The sequence below is a fragment of the Gallus gallus genome, chromosome 3 (genome assembly GCF_016699485.2).
Source record: "Gallus gallus isolate bGalGal1 chromosome 3, bGalGal1.mat.broiler.GRCg7b, whole genome shotgun sequence".
In the NCBI taxonomy this organism is placed as follows: domain Eukaryota; kingdom Metazoa; phylum Chordata; class Aves; order Galliformes; family Phasianidae; genus Gallus; species Gallus gallus.
The window spans coordinates 4073286-4093889 of NC_052534.1; the positions used below are offsets into that span (position 1 = coordinate 4073286).

The 20604-nt window shown below is 40.1% G+C and overlaps 1 protein-coding gene across 1 annotated transcript in view; it reads right to left on the reverse strand.

The window, feature by feature from the left end:
• The window catches only part of CFAP61 (cilia and flagella associated protein 61), a 91574-nt gene that overhangs the window by 63652 nt on the left and 7318 nt on the right, over window positions 1–20604 (reverse strand). The window contains exons 7-11 of the mRNA XM_046939341.1: window positions 15612–15744; window positions 13620–13773; window positions 5814–5905; window positions 4716–4903; window positions 953–992 (exon numbers count right to left, since the gene is read on the reverse strand). Coding sequence (XP_046795297.1) covers window positions 953–992; window positions 4716–4903; window positions 5814–5905; window positions 13620–13773; window positions 15612–15744 — 607 coding nt within the window. The remainder of the gene's footprint in view (window positions 1–952; window positions 993–4715; window positions 4904–5813; window positions 5906–13619; window positions 13774–15611; window positions 15745–20604) is intronic.

Consider the following 20604-nt stretch of genomic DNA (forward strand, 5'->3'; position numbering starts at 1 on the left):
ATGTATGTCTCTCTGGGATCTTTTGCACATTTGCAGCTAAGTGAGACCATCAACGAGAGCAGCATGCCCTAAAATCCTCAACAAATAGTCAGCATGCAAGCACAGATTGACCTTGCATTTATCAGTTTTATGTGGTGCAAGTTTGTATGTATACTTTGATGTCCAGCTTGTCCTGAATTTGCCATTTCTGGTACATATATGTTACAAAATACATACATATCACAAACACGCACTGTATTTGAAGACAATTTAAGGATATCGTGGTTAATTTTTCTTACTACCTCCGGTGACTTTATTGTGACATTTTGTTTCGAGAAACTACAGATGTAGAGATCTTTTTCTGTGTTCACTTTCTTTGGGAACTTTCTTTGAAAGTGAGAAGCATTTTTGAACATGCTGATAGTTAGGGCCACTTCTGCATCAGTGGTAAGCTGTCTCTAAAGGATGCTACTATGCATTAATTTCTAGTGGGAATTTACAATACTACGGCATGCATTAAGGATATCTTAGAAAATATAGTTTGTTGCCTTGGATATAGATTGATTACACAGAGAGTTAATGTGAAATAGCTACTTCACTGTAAATTCACAATCTTCTTTGCCTCACATTATCTTTAATATAAATTCCTGGTTTAGGATATAGGCAAATACTACAGATTTCATTAATAGTGTCATTTCCTAGACACTAAAAAAACAAAAATAAACGGCTATGAAACATGTCTACGAAACATAAACAAAGAACTTATGTACACAATACATAAAGCCCAAAAGCAGCCAAGAAGAGAAGTCAGAGTCCTCAGGGTAACTCAGCACAGGATAGCAATCCATAGTGTACTCCTGCGAGTCACTGACTTACTCAGGCACCTCATGTATATACTATTGTTGTCAGCTGCATTATTGTCCCTCCAAGCATAAACATGCAAGCAAACTTTAAAACTTTAAGGTATACGTACTGGAAAAAGCTTGAAAACATAATGCAAAAAATCCAGTGATCTGTAACCAAGAGTAAACATAGTTAGATACAATGCATAACAAGCAGATCCTAAAGATTTCAACATCTACTTCCTCATAAATGTAAGAAATATTTTATTCCTTTCCACTTCTCACCTACTGGTTTAGAGAACTTCCACACTCTGTTCCATGGTGACACTGAAGTTTTAAAAGACATACAAAATCTATCAAATTAATCCCGATTCTCCCATGTGTAAGGATACCAAAGAGCTCTAAACCTATCAAGTAGAGTTATAATGAAGCTTTATGTAATATTATTCCAATATACAAAATGTGACTTCTGAAGATACTCTATATGGATGTCTGTTACCTGAAAATACCAATAAAACCTCTCCCCATCAGACCTGTAATTAAAATAACTAAGTTCCCTTTGATTTCTACAGCAACATTATTACTGGATGGAAGGAGAAATAATTTTTAATTAAAATATTTGTGATTGAGTGAACAATTTGAAAACTAACAGTGTATAAATACTCATTTGATTAGAGTATTATATGAGGGCTACTCCAGAAGTAATGCCTCCACTTTATTATGTTGACCCATGACCTCAGAGGCCGATATTGGTGGTATGGCAGTAGAGACTGAACCTTCTCATTAACATTCTGTTACATTTTGCTGTCATGCAACAGATGGCAGCCAAGGGGCAGTCTGACAAAATGGTGTCTGACAAGGAAATGTGTATGAAGCCAAAGTGTGTCACTGAATTGCTCGATGCAGAAAAAATGCACCCATTGACATTCACTGATGCTTACTGAAGATCTAAGGAGGGCAACCAGTGGATATGAGTACAGTGAGGTGATGCATCTCTGCAGCGGCAACAGCAATGTGAAAGACAAGCCATGCTCCAGACAGCCATGCACAGCTGTCACCTCTGCTCGTGCAGATTTTGATGAGTGCAGCATACAGGCTCTTGTTCATTGCTGGTAAAAAACGCACAGCTAATGGTGGTGACTATGTTGAAAAACAGTGCTTTGCAGCTGAGAATGTGCTCTATCAAATAGTGTTATTGTGCCCTATGTATGTGTTGCAGTTTCCATGGAAATTAATATGAAATATTGGAGTGGCCAACATGTATATAGTACATAATTATAACTAGTTAAGCAAATGGTTAAGTAGAGGAAAGGAAAACACTAAAGCAATGTATGTTTCTATTCTCTGGTGTCCAGCAACGTCTTGGCATCAAGGAACTCAAGAATGGAGATAGATAGAAGAATTTTCAAGGAGTTAAGTTATCTGTAGGTAGAAACTAGCAGTTCAGCTCCTTCACGTTTCACTTTGTACGAACTAGCAAGCCACATAACAGCTCTAGATGTAAGAGATGGAAACATTTAGCAACTTTACTGGATAACATAAATTCCTCAGCAGTATACTTCCCTCAAGGGCTAAGATACAATCGTACCTACATTACAACCAAATTACTATTTCTGGATCCATGCTATGTAGGGTCAGCAGTAACTCCTTCATGACAAAATTCTGAGACACAGTCAGGATTACTTCATGCCATCACCTCAGATATATTTGCTTTTCTAGTGGTCAGATTCTTTCACAAACAGGTGGATCAAGATAGTGAGAGCTAGGGAAACATACATGGAAAATACTGTAAAATAACAAGATCTAGAGAATCCTCAGCTCTGAGGAGAAGAACCTGTATGACTGTTAATCTTAGGGGAAGACTACAGAAAGGAATGCTATCTTCTTGAAGATATTCATCTTGGAATCCAAGATGTCTCCAGGGAAAGAAGAAAGGGACTGCAGTATTCAGTGATAAACATAGTGAACATATCTTGAACAGAAACAACAGTGGTTCTTACGGTAGACAGAATGTCAAAAGTGGACAAAGAAATGACAGATCCTTATCCTAAGAAGGAGGCTATGAGCAGAGAACTCAACCAGCCTACAGAGAGATTATTTCCCAACACAGTTACAGTAGATCACCATTTTGTTTTGCTATTTCTGCACATTAGATCATTTCAGACTAAGTTCCTCCCCTCAGTATAACTTTAAAATGTTATTTTATTCTGCAATAATTACCCTGCATCCATTTTTTTAGATTGTCCATAAATTAACCATTCTTAAACAGACTTCCTGCACCATGATTGATTGGTGACATCAGAATTGAAGGCTGCCTGGGCTGTAGTGACTGTGCAATGGTGGAGTTCATACTCCTGAGGGATATGGGACAGACAAAGAGTAAAATCAGGATGTTAAATTTTAGGAAAGTCAAATTCCAGCTCTTCAGGGAGTTGAGTTGGTCAACAAAACCTCTGGGAATCTGCCCTCAAGGACAAGGGAACAGAGCAGAGCCGGCAGATCTTAAAGGAAGCTTTCCTTAGGGCACAAGAAGCTCTCCACACCAGGTGCAGAAAGTCAGGAAAGGAAAGCAAGAGACTGGCATGGTTGAACTGGGACCTGCTGGTCAAACAGGAGAGCAAGAAGAAAATATATAGGCAGTGGAAGCAGGGATAGGTGCCCTGGGAGGAGTGTAGGGATGCTGCTAGGCTGTGTAGGGATGGGGTCAGGAAGGCCAAGACCTCACTAGACCTGGACTTGGCAAAGGGTGAAAAGAAGATCAAGAAAGGCTTTCACAGGTACATCAAAAGGAAAAGGAAAGTTCAAGAAGGCGTACCCTCCCTCTTGTGAGTAATATAAGCAAGCTGATAACAACGGACAAGGAGAAAGCTAAGGTTCTTAACAACATTTTTGCCTCAGTCTTCACTGGCAACTGTTCTTCACATACCCCTTGAACTGATGGGTTGGAAGAAATAAGCCCCTCCCACTGTAAGGTTTGCAACCTCCTGAGGAACGTGAACATCTGTAAGTCTATGGGTCCTCATGAGATGCGTCCCAAAGTCCTGAGGGAATTGGCTGATTTAGTTGCCAAGCTACTCTCTATGATATTTGAAAAGTCATGATAGTGAGGTGAAGTCCCTGGTTATTGGAAAAAAAGGCATTGTCACTCCTATTTTTAAGAATAGTAGGAAGGATGAGGCATTGTTGCACCTATTTTTATGAAGGGTAGGAAGGATGACACAGGCAACTACAGACATGTCAGCCTCAGCTCTGTGCTGAGGAAGATCATGGAGCAGATCTGCCTGGAAGCTATGTTAAGACACATGGAAGAGAGGGAGGAGATATGAGAAAGCCTGCATGGCTTCACCAACGGCAGGTCCTGCCTGATCAACCTAATAGCCTTAACTGCATCAGTAAACAAGGGAAGAGCTGCTGATGTCGTCCAGCTGGACTTCAGTAAGGCCATTAACATGGTCCCCCACAATATTCTTCTTTCCAAATTGGAAAGATGTAGACTTGATGGGTGAACTGTTTGATGGATGAGGAACTGGTTGCAAGATTGTACCCAGAGAGTGAAGGTCAGTGGCTCAACGTCCAGATGGAGATCAGTGATGATTGGTATCCCTTAGGAATCAGTACTGCTCTTTAATATCTTCAACCATCATTCCTGCACTAAAAGTAACTTGCTAACTTTCTCCTTCACAGTCTTATCAGATATAGGAAGTTGTAGCTGGAGGTTGAAAGTTTCAGTAAGATATCAGTGAAAGTAAAAGAAAAAAACGGGGGGAAAATAAAAGGGGAGAAGACTCTAACCTAGCTGCAGCAGGTGCTGTCACTTTCAGATTTGTCTGAAAACTATTACTTTAAAAGTTGTTACTAAGATTAGAAAAGCAGTAACCAGTCATCCATACTTACCTAGTTTCATACTTCTCATCAATACAAAATAGACGAATACAGAAAGCATTTGAAGCTCCTTTATATATTGGATGAAAAGTATCTTTTTCTTCAACCTCAAGGAGGGATGTTGCTGAGGCATGAAAATCTGTGTGTATGACATCATCTAAAGGCAGTTTAGTATGGGAAATAGTGATTGCTCCATCTTTCTGCAATAATAGAATAAGTAATCACATAAAACATTCCAGAAAATATTTTCATTTTTTTAAATTAAGGTCTTGCATCATTCCTATTTTATAGCATTCTAAGCAGAATTTCACCTGTCACTTTGACAAAGACAAAAGTCTGTGGAGGGATTTTTAACATGCTGTTTTTGAAACACTTAAAAATCCATAAATTGGTGCTGCGGAGCAAAACATTCATAAATGAAGAGTTGGAATTCATTTGTGAGGCAATAAATGTCTCTGATGCACACTAAAACTACATGACAATTAAAATGTTATCTATACTGATCTATACTGACCTATACTGCATCAATACATTTCATATTAATGCTCTTTTATCAAGTTGAGCTTCATCATCAGAAACAACAGAAGATACACAGTCAGAACAAGGGCCCTGTGAGTTCCACAAATTATGGGAGAAAACTGAAGCCATACTGCTACTTTTAACAGCTTTGATAGCTTTTTGTCAGTAGGAGATTTGAAGCCTGGCAACACCGTGAAGTCAAAATCTCAATACTCAAACACCTTTCTATGTAAGCAGACTCCCATCCTGTTACAGAAATGCTCTCTTCACAACTTCATCAGAGGCCTCTTGAAGCCATGAATCCCCATATACACAGGTGAGGGCAGGCCCCATCCCTTTTCTCCCTCAGTGTCACTTGTTCCAATTCTCATATTGCCCACTGTTCAAATGGAACCAGATGGGTAAACTCCTCTGGTTTACTCCTCATATGTACTACCTCTACACAGACCCTAGCTAAAGCAATTCTGATCTCTGTGTGTGGGTGCCAGCAGTGGACAATGCAGGACCAGAAAGAGGAAACACTGCTTGTCCCAACAGCCTCCACTGCTGCTTCAAATTAGCTTTAAAATCATCAGTACTGCTGTGTATTACCTGCACAGCTGCATCTTCATCATTAATGTCCTCCAAGTTTTGAGATGAAATGGTTTCTGCTTCCTGACTTCTTTGATCACTTTTATCTTCATCTGATTAATGTAAAAGAATAAACAAATCAGGTCTAAAAATGCAAGCTGAACCATCAGAATCAGTGATAACTGATGAGTAGGTGTGCCAGACTGCTTCTGTTGAAAGGCTGATTTTATTTATTTGTAATAAACCACGTTTAAAGCAGACTCTCCTGTATTTACTTGGCTAAAACTTCATTAGACAATCTGATCTCAAGGAAAAATCAGATAAATCAGATAAATGGATTTAAGATAGATAAGACAGAGTTTGGAAGCAACTCCCAACTCTTACATTATGTGTAATAAATTGTGATTCTATCTGAAGGGAAAAATAGAAGTTACTACTGTATTGACTAGTATCTTTTTAACTAAGTCTATTGCTACCTTGTTTTCTGATGACCATAAGAATAAGCAACGGTGTTCAATCCTCAGATTATTTCTCCTATCAGAATAAAACCCAGGCAAGCCAGAAGCCTTACCTGACAGAGCAAATAGGGATAAGAAATAGGGATTTAAATTTCCTTCTCATTTGCTAATTTTAACTAGCTCTCTAACCCTTATTTCATTTCTTATAAAAGGTGCTTGCCATTTGATCAGTCTTTCACAGTTCGCCAATTTTTTGCCTTGTCTAAAAAATGCTCTTATCTAAGAAATGCTCTCCTCTGCTGCTTTTCCTGGATGCTGAAGTAACTGCTTCAAAGCACTTTGCCAGACAACTGCCAATTGCAATTTTTGTGTGTATGATTTTTCAGCCAAAAACCAGGCTTACATTGAACTGTACATGGAATGCCCATAGTAGCAATGACCACAGCCTTGGTAGGCTATTAGATGCCAGCAGCATAAAGAAGGAATAAAAGAGCTCCATGGAAAGGATGGGCAATCGACAATCAAATTAACAGAAACCGGGTCTTATGTCTACATGGTGGATCACAGAGTCCTGGAGTCCACTGAGGATAACTGGCTCTGGACAGACCAACCAGAGATGAAGAGTTACTTGACCTGCTGCTCATCAGTGCAGAGGAGATCATCAAAGAGGTTAAGATCAAAGGTAATTTGGGCTGTAGCAACCATGACCTGGTCAAATTTGGGATCTTGAGGAACAAGGGCTTTGCAAAGAGTGTAGTCATGACCTTGAACTACAGGAGAGCAAAGTTTTGGCTGTTTAAGGAATTATTGGATGAGATCCCCTGGAAAACTGTCCTTAGGAACACAGAAATGGAACACAGGTGGCAGCTTTTCAAGGACACCTTTCTGAGAGCACAAGAGCTGTCCATCCCCCAGCACAAGAAGGAAGCAGAGGAGACAGTAAAATGGCATGGCTGAGCAAGAATCTGCTGGCTACATTGAGGGAAAAAAAGGAAAGAAGAGCAGCAGAAGCAGGAATGAGTGTTCTGAGATGAATGTAGGGATGCTGTCTGGTCTCTCAGAGATGGGATCAGGAAAGTCAAGGCACAGATGGAACTAAACTTGGCAAAGGATGCGAAAAATAAGAAGGGATTCTATAGGTGCATGTACACTGGTTAGAAAAGACAGGCAGAGGAAAGTGTACCCCTCTGAAAAATGAGAATGAAGATTTAATAGACATGGAGAAGGCTGAGGTACTCAACGAGTTCTTAGTCTTCACTGGCAGTCAGGCTTCCCACAATTCTTGTGTCCCTGAAGCTTGAGACAGGGATCAGGGGAACAAAATCCCTCCCACTGTGAGCCAAGAGCAAGTCCAAAACTGCCTCATGAGGCTGAATGCATACAAGTCCATGGGGTCAGACAACATACATCTGAAGGAACCTGAAGGAACTGGCTGATGTGGTTGCCAAGCCATTCTCAATCATATTTGAAAAGTCATGGTTGTCAGGCACAGTCCCTGGTGATTGAAAAAAGGGAAACATCACTGCCAGATTCAAGAAAGAAACTACAGGGCAACCACAGGCTGAGTGTCACATTTGTGCCTGGGAATATCACGGAGCAGATCCTCCTGGAAGATATGTTAAGGCATACATGAAACGACGAGGTGATCTTAGATAATCATCACGGCTTCACCAACAGCAGATCGTGCCTCACCAATCAGGGGGTTGGAAATAGGTGATCTTTAAGATCCCTTCCAACCTAAGCATTGTATAATTTTATCATCATCCTGCTTTCCTTGGTAACATTATAGCGGCCCTCCAGTTTACTTCATCTCAATTGGGGTAATAGTATTTTTGTGAGTAAAACAGGAAACTAAGCTGATTGGATGAAATCACTTGTAGCCATTTGATGAAGCGTTTTTTAATCATTTACTGACATGATGAACAGCCACAATATATACTAATATGATGCAATATAAGTGTGTATATGCTTACAGCATTTCTGATGAAGCGCTTAAGTCAATTAAAGCAAACATCTACGTGTCGGGGAGTTCAGATAAACATCTAAATATATTTTTTGCCTTTCCACCCCTTGGCTGGAGGCAAATACAAAGTGGATAATTAAAATGTAAGAAACCACAACAAAAATACCACAAACCGATTTGGAACATAGAAGATGCATTATGTTGTATTTCAATTACTTAACTTACTTACTTAAGTACTCCACAGAACACTCCGGATACCTGGCATCAGTGTTAGAGAGCAGACCACTAACTTTCATAGCATCTTGATACTTGTTAGGCAACCACCACTCCAGCAAACCTGAAGTATTTTTGGGACAGCAATTCCTAGATCTGCATGGTGATGTATTCTATGATTTAAAGTCGGTGGAATGTGAGGGTGTTCAGTACCAAAGATCACCTGATCTCCTCTCATAAAATCCACATCTAAAATCAATTTTATGGACCAAAATTATTCAAATCATCAACCTGGAAAAGAAACACTCTCAAGTACTACTGAAGCTGACATATTCCATCAAATAACCACCAGAATTACTAAAGCTAAGTGCCAGCTGCTGTATCTAAGCCCCTGAAAATCTGTCTTCAATAGTTTTGCCATTTCTTAAATTGTCACCTCTCCAATTTTACAGATACAATCTCTTAAAAATTGAGCCTGAAAACAACTTTTAACTAATAAACTCTTCAGGTTTAGATATCATGGCAGTATAAAACAGATTAGGTCAGCACATCCCTGCATTTGAAAGCGTTAGGAACACAGGAAAGACAAAGTTTCTGAGCTGCAGGAGAAGGAGAAAAACCATCAGAAGTCAGAGCACAACAAAATTCTTCTCTCTGCTCTCTGAGCTTTACCATGGGAAATCCATCTGAGCTGTATTCATTGTCCTAAGTATTTTTTCTTCATACGGTAATGAGGTTTAAATTCAAAGGTTTAAAATGATTAAGCTCCAAGTCTTTTTAAAAATCTGCTATCTGAAAATCTATTTGTCTGTTAGGAGAAAAGAATGCAGACACAATTTGCAGGGCAAGAAGAAACACAGGGGTTAGAAATCAAGGTTTCTCCAGGGGTAGCACAGATGTGAGACTGCACAGAAATGATCAAATGTCATCTTGATTAACCCAGCTACACTTCTCATTATAAACAGCCTTGCAGGTGTCAGAAGTTAATTAATACAAGCTTCTTGTTGTCATGTAAATATTGATATGTTGTTTCTGACTTTACATTAAAATGAAATCCCTTTATGGCTCCACCATCCACTGCTGTCAAATATAGCTACGTTGCTGTTTACATGCATGTTATACACAAGTGACTGTCAAGAGCATTAAATACAGTTGCACTAAATGAAGTAAGGAAAATGAACAAAAAAAATAAAATAATTCTGTGATTGCTGGGTTGTTAGCAGAGGTAACAGTCAGCAGGATTCAGAAGCCAGTTCAACATGAAGCCTGATGAAAAGCCCTTGAATCGTTCCCACGGCATCATGTTTTCTAGCTGTTAATTCGTGACACCATATAGAGCAACAACCAAATTACTGTAATTACCCTGAAATGTAAGTGGCATATCAATATTATGTTAAACGCTGATTTTTGTACACTCTCTCATTATTATTCCGTGTTACGTTTTGAAAGGAAAACAAAAAATAATATCAACCTGTGGTCCCTGTTTGGAAGCTGAAGAGCTTGGAAAAAATATCCCTGTTGGGTCTTGTTGGTTGTTGTTTTCATTTGGCAACATAAAATGACTCTATAAAGGAATGTGGCTTGCATTTTAAATTCTCAGACAATTAATCCAATAAAAGAAAGTCTACATCTCCTATTGACATAAGATGATATAAAGGCAGTGAAGCTTCCCTAGACAGTTTGGCAGCAGATTTCCAATACAGTGGACTGCAGAAATGGTGCAATTGTTGTAACAGCATTTATATGATCATGCATATGTTATGCAAATAATCAAATGTGAACTTAGCAATGGACTGCCAAGATGGAAGTCTTATAATTGTTCACGTTCTTAAATGCACAGAACTGCCACAATAGTTTAATCATTATTCAGTGATAATAGAATTAATATCCCTGAGCAATACATTGCTATGAGCCACCTTCAATTTTACTATTAATTTCTATTGGCACTCTCTCTAAGAATGGTATCAGTCAGGTTCTTTGCTGAGAAGTTCCTTCTCAGGTGTAGACCTTTGAGACCCTCAGTGATTGGCACACAAGAGATCTGAAAAAGCCTACCAATAAATCTCTTTTTCTAAGGCTGCTCCTGAACAAAAGCAGCTTGAAATTTGTGGCTCTAGATCTAACAGAGCTTCAAACACAAGTGGCACCTCCAGGCTGCCTGCTCAGCAGGCAGGAGGGTGGTAGCAGCTCCTGATGCCACTCTGTTCTGGAGACAGAAGTGAGGAATTGGCCCCATGCTGTAGGTTGGTATTTCACAGGATCCATGATAAAATCTTACTTGCCATTCCAAATAGAGGGTTGCTAATACATTAATATATGTATATATTTCTTAAGGAGTAAACAACATCACAAATGAACATCAACCACCAAAGTTGCATAGGTCACTCTGAAAGTAATGCCTCCTATTTATTTCCACGAAAACAACACATACAAAGAACACAACAGCGCTATTTGACAGAGAAATTTCTCAGCTACAGAACATCATTTTTCAGCATAGCCACAACCATTTGCAATGCATTCCTGCCAGCAATGAACAAGAATTTGCATACTGTGCTCTTAAAAATCTGCAATAGCTGAGGCAACCCACTGTTCCACAGCTGCTATGATGGCGCTGTTGCTAGGAAAGTGTTGCCCACACAGTCCATCTTTCATCAACCCAGACAGAAGTCAGTAGGCACTGAATCCAAACAATATGGTGGGTGTGGTAGAACAGTCCAGGCAAGACTGACAATGTGCTCCATGGTCTTCAAACTGGTGTGAAGCCTGGTGTTCCTGTGTTGCAGGAGGAAGGCTGTCTTTTTTGCTGACCTGACTCTGGAGGTCTGAGCCTTCAGCTTAGCCAGTATTGCAGTGTAGCAGTCAGAGTTTACAGTTTGTCCGGGTTCAAGGAAATACCAAAGGATCACCCCTTTCCTGTCCCAAAAGAGAGTAAGTAGATCCCTTTACCCACTGAGGGCCGCATCTTTTTCTTCAGTGGGGAATTCACATGTCACCGCTCCATGGCCCCAGCTTGTAGTGGTGACATCACATCTCCTGGTAACGATGCAATCCAGGAAGCTGTCTTGTTCAGCTTCTTACTGGTTCAGTAGGTGCTGACCAACTTGCATATGGCATTCTTTCTGTTCCTGTGTGAACATTTGTGGGACTAACCTAGTGCAAACTTCATAATATTTAATGTTGTGACCTTAGTTTCTAATGCACTGAAGCCAATATTCAGCTCCAAACACAGTTCCCTGGTTATAATCCACTGATTTGCGTGGATGAGCTGATCAAGACGCTCTTCATTTCATGGTGTGACAGCTGTACATGGCCATTTGGAACTTGGCTTATCTTTCACGTTGCTGTCACGATTGCTGAAATGCATCACCCTCTGGCTCACTGAGTGCACATCCACTGTTCAGTCTCCATACACATTCAGCAAGCATCAATGAATATCAATGGTGCCATTTTTGCCACATGAAGGAATTCGGTGACACACCTTTGCTTCACATGCACTTCCATGTCAGACACCACTCTGTCAGACTGCCCCTCTGCTGCCATCTGTTGCACAGCAATAAAATGGAGTGGAATATTGATGGAAAGGTTCAGCTGCTACCACCATCTCACCAACATCTGCCTCTGACGTCATGGGCCAATATAATAAAATAGAAGGCATTACTTTTGGACCAGCCCTTGAATATTAGTTCCCAGAGTTTTTACTACCCAGGTACAAGACTTCTGCTTGTTGATCTTCATGAGGTTCCTTCCAGCTCATTTCTCCACCCTATTCAAGCCACCCCGGAAAGCAGCACAGCCCTCTGGTGTGCCAACGAATACCTCCAGATCATCAGCGAATTTGCTGAACTGAGAGTTTAGGTCAAAATAGTCGTCTAGACTTCTTGCTGATATAGTAGTAGGACAGAAGTCAAAGTGAAATCAACTCCACTCATGTCAATCAGATACTTAAAATACGTAGATGATATTTACAGTTTGAAAGTGAAGTATATTTCATACTTTTCAGCACGTTTTTATATAGCTTACTGAAGAACTAATCCTGAGCCAACTTTGCATGACTTCGCAGGGTGGGCAAGTTCTTTCAAACTTAGTTTGCTCCTGACCAAACAGTGCAAGGGAGGCAGGCCCACTATAGCAGGAAAAGAGTGAAAGGTCTATTTTTCAGAACAGACTCCCATAAACAATCTTTCTTCTTCCTTCAGCCCTATCTATACATCTACATATGTCTGTCACCTATTTTGAAATAATACTCTTGAAGCTCCAGGAGTGTGAACCAATACATTACATAGCTGGGTTTCTTCATCTCTTATTAGCAAGGTTCTTACCTTTGTGGGGTAGGGGGAGGGGGAAGTGTATAGGTGTACCTGGAAGGCAGTCTTTTTTCTTTCACTATACTCTCTCACAGCTGCCAACTCCAAGGTAACAGCTGGTGACTGCTCTGAAGCTGCCTAGTTGTATTTTTTGCCTGGTGCTTAGTGTTCAAACAAGCAGATAAGTAACAACCTAATGGTGTTTATTCTAATTCCATTACTAATAGTAGGTAGCATAAAGTTGTCTTTCTGGACAAAAAGCCCTTAAACACTGAAAAACAAAGACAACAGCCATAAATGATTTCTCTTCTACAAATAGGTGACATTCATTTTACTGTTATTTATTATTTGCAGCAAGGTGGCTCATAGCTGCTTTGTCATATCGTGCCCAACACAAAAACAGAACAAAAACAGTCCCTGATGTCCCAAAATCTTGTAACCTAGAAGTCTGCAAACAAGAAGCAGAGAGAGCAGAAAAGGGACCACAGGGAAAGGGGACAAATCAACAAAACAACCTAACAGCCACAGTTAACCAGCTGCTTAGCTGCTGACAGAAATTACAACCAAGTTTGAAAATGAAATCTTCAATTAATAGCACAACTGCAGCCATGGGATGGCTGATGGGAAATACACCCTATTCTTTAGCTTTCCTGAATTTGAAACCTACATACCACAAACCTGTTTCAGTGACAGCCTCCAAGGTGCTAATAGTGTACAGTCCAGCTCTCCTGAATTAAAAAACACCAGCCACCCATCTCCAAAGCAGATACATTCATTTGCTTTTTCTTACTAATATAAACCTACATTGTCTTCTAACCTTTCCAAAAGCTGTTCAGAAGCTAGAAATAAATGCATCTTGAATCTACCTAGAACTTTAGAATATGGATACCTTCTGGAATGCTTGGCTCCTTTGGTACTTCGAGAACATCTTCAGGATGTGGTTTACAGAGTCCATGGAAAAGCCGCAGATCAAAAGACTCACGTAACAAGGAAATGTCTACTTGAGAGCATAAGCTCATGAATCCCACTACAGCACCATCATCCTGAAATATAAAAGCAGTATCACACACATGCACAAGATGACTAGGTACTTTTAGATCAGGCCAAAAAGAAAGCAGTGATTTGCAGAGGGATTAGGATTATCTATATGGACAAAATTATGATCTATTGTTTCAGTAAAGCACATTTTAATGAGAAATCTCCAAAGAGTATAATTTTTCTTTAACTTAAAGTGCAGCTAAATTAAAATCTGGATTTAGCTAACCATAGTGTTTGACTTGTTACAGAATGTTATTCAATAGATAAAATTGTGCTTACACTGGCAAGTATATTTTATTTTCCCATGAAAATAATTAAAGAAAGCAATTGTACAGTATATAAACAGTTCTATTACTATATATCATGTGTATGCTGTAGAGGAATTAAAAGCACTGAATATTTTCAAGTCCTGAAAATATCTAAGAACCAGCCTTTAGAAAAAGTAAACCCTGTCAAGTATGAAAATGAACCTTGCAATGCTGAAATGGCACCAATCCCTACATTTGATTGTATTACTGAAAGTTTCTAGAAAGATATTTTGTTGAGAAACAAAATGACTGTGGGAAATCAGAACTACCATGTTGGTGGGTTTTGGCTTTAAGCTAAGACCAGTCCAAAAGTAGGAAGCTATTCCATTTTTTAGTACCACATTCAACTTTCCCATAAAACAATCAAAATATCTTTTCCTTAATACACCTAATGAAGCCATCTTTTATGAATGTGATGAAAACTCACAGGTTCGGTTTGTACGACCATTTTATTCCACCATAAGCACTCCAATAAAAATAACAATAATTAAAAAATCGAGTTCAATTTTTTTCCCAAACAACAAGTGATTGTTTGTTTGCCTTGTTTGCGTAACTGAACAAAAGCTGGGTTGCTGCAGTTGTCTGGCTGCTGTGTAATTTTAGGCCCAAGGCTCAGCAGAGGCTGATTAACCAATCCATCTACCATATGTGCAAAAAGAGGTTGCCAGCTTCATTCTCTGCAGGGAAAATTGGCATCAATCTTGGTTCGCATGGAGGTGTCTTTCCAATCTGCAGCAGCAGCAGCAAGTATAAACTATGAAGGCCTGAAATACCTTTTGCTGGTATCATATTGAGCTGTAAATGTACAATTGAAATGTATTATTTATAAAGATAGCCATCTGTAATGTGCTATTACACTAATGGCTTATTGTTTCCTATTTGGCTTCCAATGGCAGTGATTACATGTTAAGGTTTTATAAAATCATTTGCTATAGAAAGCAGACTTCTGGAATTAAGTAGGTTATGCTGCCTATCAGCTTAAAATACCACATGCAATTACTAACTCATGAAAATATTAAGAGGAGTTTTCAGTGTGATAACTATTACCACCTCTATTTGTTATTTAAATTAATTCCTGAGTTTCTGCCTTCAATTCATCAAAACATCTGACTGCCCGAGCCAAGAGATGGAAGAAAAAACCAAAACAGAACTTTCCACTGTGAAAACATTACTGGCTACAAGTTCTCAGATGCAATATTAGTTTTTGCAAGGAGTAAAAATTGGTCATCTATAATGCAAAACATCTAAAACAGCAACATGCTTTTTTTCAGAATGGCCTGTTTCAATTACTTGGAAAGAATCCATGCAATTACTGGGAACTGCTCCTTCATTTACTTAACAGTAGATACCACTCCTAAAGAACTGACATACACAAAGAAAGTGGCAGAGGGCATTGTGTGCGTGCAGATTGTGAATTGTACCTTCCAAAAGTGAGCTTGTTCTTTTTATTCACTGAGCTGCAGCATGAGCTGTCACTCACATATGACTTCACTAACATGATGATTAGATCCAACTAGAGCACGTGACAGACTGACCTCACAAACAACAGCTTGATTTTCTTCATCTTGACATGCTGTGATATCAGCAAGGAAATATTCACCATGGGTTTCTTTCAGAATCTCACTCTGACGAGTCCAGATTGGCATGAGATCATCATAATCTTCCAACCTATGAAAAAGAGATCACGTAATGTCCTTATAGCTCTGCTATTAACAGGTCCTGATACTTCTGTTCCCCTCTGTCAGCACACCGACAAATACCAAGAAAATCTGATTCAAAGCACCAACCTGTGAAGAAATAATTTCACCTAAGGACATGCCCCTAACAAACACTATGTTTGGAACCTCAGAACCAGAGGAGAAGCAGAGGCACTTTCAAGAGCCAGTGCTACCCACCTCAGATCTGGACTGCCCTATGGAGATGCCTGTCTATTTCTAAAAAATAACCAAGAGAGTAGCCCTGTTCAAAATTACCTCACCCAAGGCATCTCAGGCTGAGTAGAGGTGGGCTTTTGGCCTCACTTAAAATAATTATATTTAGTGAGCTCAATCAGTTAGAGCTGGCAGAGATCTCAGAAAGCTACACCAATGCAATTTGGAAAATCTTCACTTTTCTTTCCTTTTCCTTTCCTTTTCCCTTTTCCTTCCTTTCCCTTTCCCATCCTTTCCCTTTCCCTTTTTCTTTCTCTTTCCTTTCCTTTCCCTTTCTTTTTCCCCTTTCCTTTTTTTCTTTCTCCGTTTCTCTTTCTTTCTCTTTCCCTTTCCCTTTCTTTCTCTTTCCCTTTCCCTTTCTTTCTTTCTCTTTCCCTTTCCCTTTCTTTCTCTTTCCCTTTGCCTTTCCCTTTCTTTCTCTTTCCTTTCCCCTTTCTTTCTCTTTCCCTTTCCCTTTCTTTCTCTTTCCCTTTGCCTTCCTTTCTCTTTCCCTTTGCCTTCCTTTCTCTTTCCCTTTGCCTTCCTTTCTCTTTCCCTTTGCCTTCTTTTCTCTTTCCCTTTCCCTTCCTTTCCCTTTCCCTTTCTTTCTCTTTCCCTTTCCCTTCCTTTCCCTTTCCCTTTCTTTCTTTTTCCCTTTCCCTTTCCCTTCCTTTCCCTTTCCCTTTCTTTCTTTTTCCCTTTCCCTTTGCCTTCCTTTCTCTTTCCCTTTGCCTTCCTTTCTCTTTCCCTTTGCCTTCTTTTCTCTTTCCCTTTCCCTTCCTTTCCCTTTCCCTTTCTTTCTCTTTCCCTTTCCCTTCCTTTCCCTTTCCCTTTCTTTCTTTTTCCCTTTCCCTTTCCCTTCCTTTCCCTTTGCCTTCCTTTCTCTTTCCCTTTGCCTTCCTTTCTCTTTCCCTTTGCCTTCTTTTCTCTTTCCCTTTCCCTTCCTTTCCCTTTCCCTTTCTTTCTTTTTCCCTTTCCCTTTCCCTTCCTTTCCCTTTCCCTTTCTTTCTTTTTCCCTTTCCCTTTCCCTTCCTTTCTCTTTCCCTACCAAATAGTGCCTTTTTGTGTGGGAGAAATAGTGCTGTGTATTGACTAGATTACTGTTATTACACACAGCAACGTGGGGGTCAACTGGCAGAAATCGAGCTATTATGCCTTTGTAAGGCCAAGTTAATGCTCCATCACTGAAAAAGATACAAAGGCCAAAGTGCAATTACTCCATCCTTCTGCCTTGTGAGAAGCCTTCTGCATAGGTGGGAGCCTGCAGCACCAAGGCTGTGCGTAGAGACATCTAACCTCAACCTCTCCTCTTTCAGTTTGAAACCGAATTCCCCCTTGCGCTACCACCATCACACCGTGTAAAAAATCGCCCTCCCTCCTGTTTACAACCTCGGTGAGCCCCGGGCCGTGCGGCCGGGCCTCGGCTGCCCTCTGGCGGCTCGGAGCCGGGAGCGCCAGGCGCGGGTGCCGCAGCTCCATCGAGGCCTTAACGGGGGCAGCGGCGCTTCCAAAAGCCCTCGGTGTTGCCGCTCACCGCGGGTCTCAGCGCTGTGAGCCCTCAACGAGCTGTCACACGAGTAACGCATCGCTCTCGGAGCTGTCACGAACCCTTCACTGTACGCACCCGTCACTCCTCACCGCCTCCACTCTCCAGCTGGAATACCCTTCCCTACATCTCCCTAAAGTAAGATGATGCTAGAAAAATATTTTCAAACAGCTCTGTGCTTTGAAAGCTTCACATACTGCAGAAACACGTTTCTGAAGATCGTTATCAGGAACAATTATTAACCATTCCCTGGGTTTTAGGAAAAGTTGTATTTTGCTGCAGGCTCCCATTGCTCGCGTCTGTGCATGCTCGTACTGCAATCTAGGCACGGGTATTTGGAACCCTCGCCTCTGCAGAGGCAGCAGTTCAGTAAAACAGAATAAACCCATCCTAATTCACACTTGTGGTATTTGACAGGAGCCTTAAAGTGAATCCAACCGGGCCAAAACTTTTTGATCCAGTAAGGGCCGAGTGCCCAAGTGCTGACAGACTGACATCAGACCGATGGAGACCCGCAGTGGTGTCTGAGTGCCCTCGCTGCTCCTACACACCACAATGAATGTGACCTTCTGAGCAAGCTTACCTTCCTACCAGTGACCCCTTTTATTTGGACATTTTTTCTTCAGTTTCATTCTCCGGCCATCTGCCTGAAAGCTCTCTTCTTACTCCCATTGCCCAGAGATAAGAACCCCTCCATCCCTGATCCAGTTGCACTGACCTCTTTCTGCTTAGGTCAGCCAAGCGGGTTGTTGGGGCAGCATGGACAGTAAGGGAGCTGTTCCAGCCAGCCAAGAGTATCTGTTACATATGCCTTACTAACGGCCCTTTTAGCAGGGTGAATAAATGCTTAACTTGTGACCTTTAGGATGCCCCGGCTCGTAGCACTGTTCCATCTGCCAGGAGTTTTTATAATTTAATTCTCCTTCCAAAGGGTAACCAGCAGATTCTCTCATTCAGTTTCCAAATAAAGAAAGCCAGCTTGAGGAACCAAGGGAGATGAATATTGGGACTGTTCACTCCAAATTGAAGACAGATAGCAAGCCAACAAACTTTCAAGCCCCATGGTTTTTCATTCATTTTCTCTGTTAAGACACTATAAATCACTCGTCCATAGAATTAATTCAAAAGCTGTAACTAAAACGAAGCTCTAAAACATTGGAAACAAATATTATTAGTTCATATTCTTTATATTTCAAACTTAAATAGTAGTTTTTTCTTCTTTCCAGGCAATATCTCAAGGGAAAAATAGCAGCAAGGTTTTCTACTATCAGAGTTTTACTATTTCCACGTAATAAAGAGGACTGCTCCAAAAAGAAATGCCTCCTATTTTACTATGATGGCCCATAGAATCAGAGGTGGATGTTGGCAGTACAGCAGCAGAGGCTGAACCTTCCCAGCAGTGGTCACCTCCACTCGTGCACGTATTTACAAGCATGCCACACAGGCTCTTGTTCATTGCTGGCAAAAATGCACAGCTAATGGTGGTGGCTATATCAAAAAATAGTGTTTTGTAGCTGAGAATGTGCTCTACCAAATTGTGCTATTGTGCTCTTTGTATCATTTGTAGTTTTCATGTAAATAAATAGAAGGCATCACTTTTCCTTTACTTGTCATCTCCATGTGCAGATAACAATTCTGCAGGCTTGTGGTACTCAGGGAGGCTGCTATACAAAGCCAATGGCATTCAGTGGGCTCTGCGTAAGCCTCATCATCTCCCAGCATACTAAGAGTTGCAGGAACAAAACTATTTGTGATTTCTGCAGTCCCCCACCAACACCTCAGACTTAAAAAATAATAATAATAATATAAAAATAAAATAAAAAATAAAAAGAAAATAAGAAAAAAGACGACAGTACTTCCTTAAATATAAAAATACTATGAAATTCCTAGACAGAGAACAAGCACAATAAAGGCATTCCACAGAGCTGCAAATTTGTGCTCTCTTATATGGATAGCACAAAAACAAGAAAGAGAATCTAAAGATGAGGTATCAGCAAGAAACTTAAATGTAAAAGCTTACTGGAGTGAGTTCGGGCACACTACAGTTTTATTATGAAGGTCACACAGAGAATAACACGGAAATTAATGGTTAAGCAAAGTATCATTCTACAGCTTCCTCTCGCTGTAAGAAAGGGAAGAGAGAACACAGATTACCTTAATCTCCCATCGCTGACTCAGAGCATGTTGCTAGGCAGGTGGCTGTGGACAACCTCCATAGATAAATCTCTACAGGGCTCCACTGAATGTTACTATGGATGCCAGTGAAGTACAAAGGTGAATAGAAAGGAAAAGGAAAGGCAGAACATCTTCTGCAAATACAGATTCTCTGAGTAAGTTAAATTGTGCTATCCATACATTTGTATTTGTATGAATATTACATAACTAGGTAATGTGTAATTAAAAAGAAATAAACTGTTTCCTGGTTAGTTTTCTAGGTTTTGTTTTTCATAAAAGTAAATTAGTTTTATTATTCACAAACAACTACAGAAATCCCAGGGAAGACGGTATCTTTATGTGTTACACTGGTACAGCTTGCTTGCCACTTCCAGCCAAGGCAAAAATACTTTCTATTAGCAATAGCTGATGGTCATAAAAAAAACCAAAAAACATGTTACAAATAAAATGGAAAACACAATAGTCAGAATCAAGGGGTGGGGAAAAACTTTAAATCCTCGGGAATTAATTCACCTACTGATAATGTGTTCGTATCAGGGCTTCCTTTGCATAATGATAACTGGTAGACATCTCAAGGTAAAAACTTTTTTAAAAGCCTGGAAAGTTCAAGTTAGTATGCAAATGATTTTGTGACACTGAAATATCCATACCGACAGCAAAATGCTTTTGAGTCTCTATCCTTTACCTTAAAATGTTCAAAAGCCAAGATACTGGATATTGCAAACACTGAATAAAATAAAACTGTAGGATACAGAGCACTGTTTCAGGCCTATCTGGTAAAATCATAGATGTGTAAAACACCTCTCTGTGAGATCTATTAGCATCCAGTCCAAGATGTTAGCGTGAACTAATCCACAAATAGGTGTAGATTTACCAAGCAGACAGAGGTTCCTAATG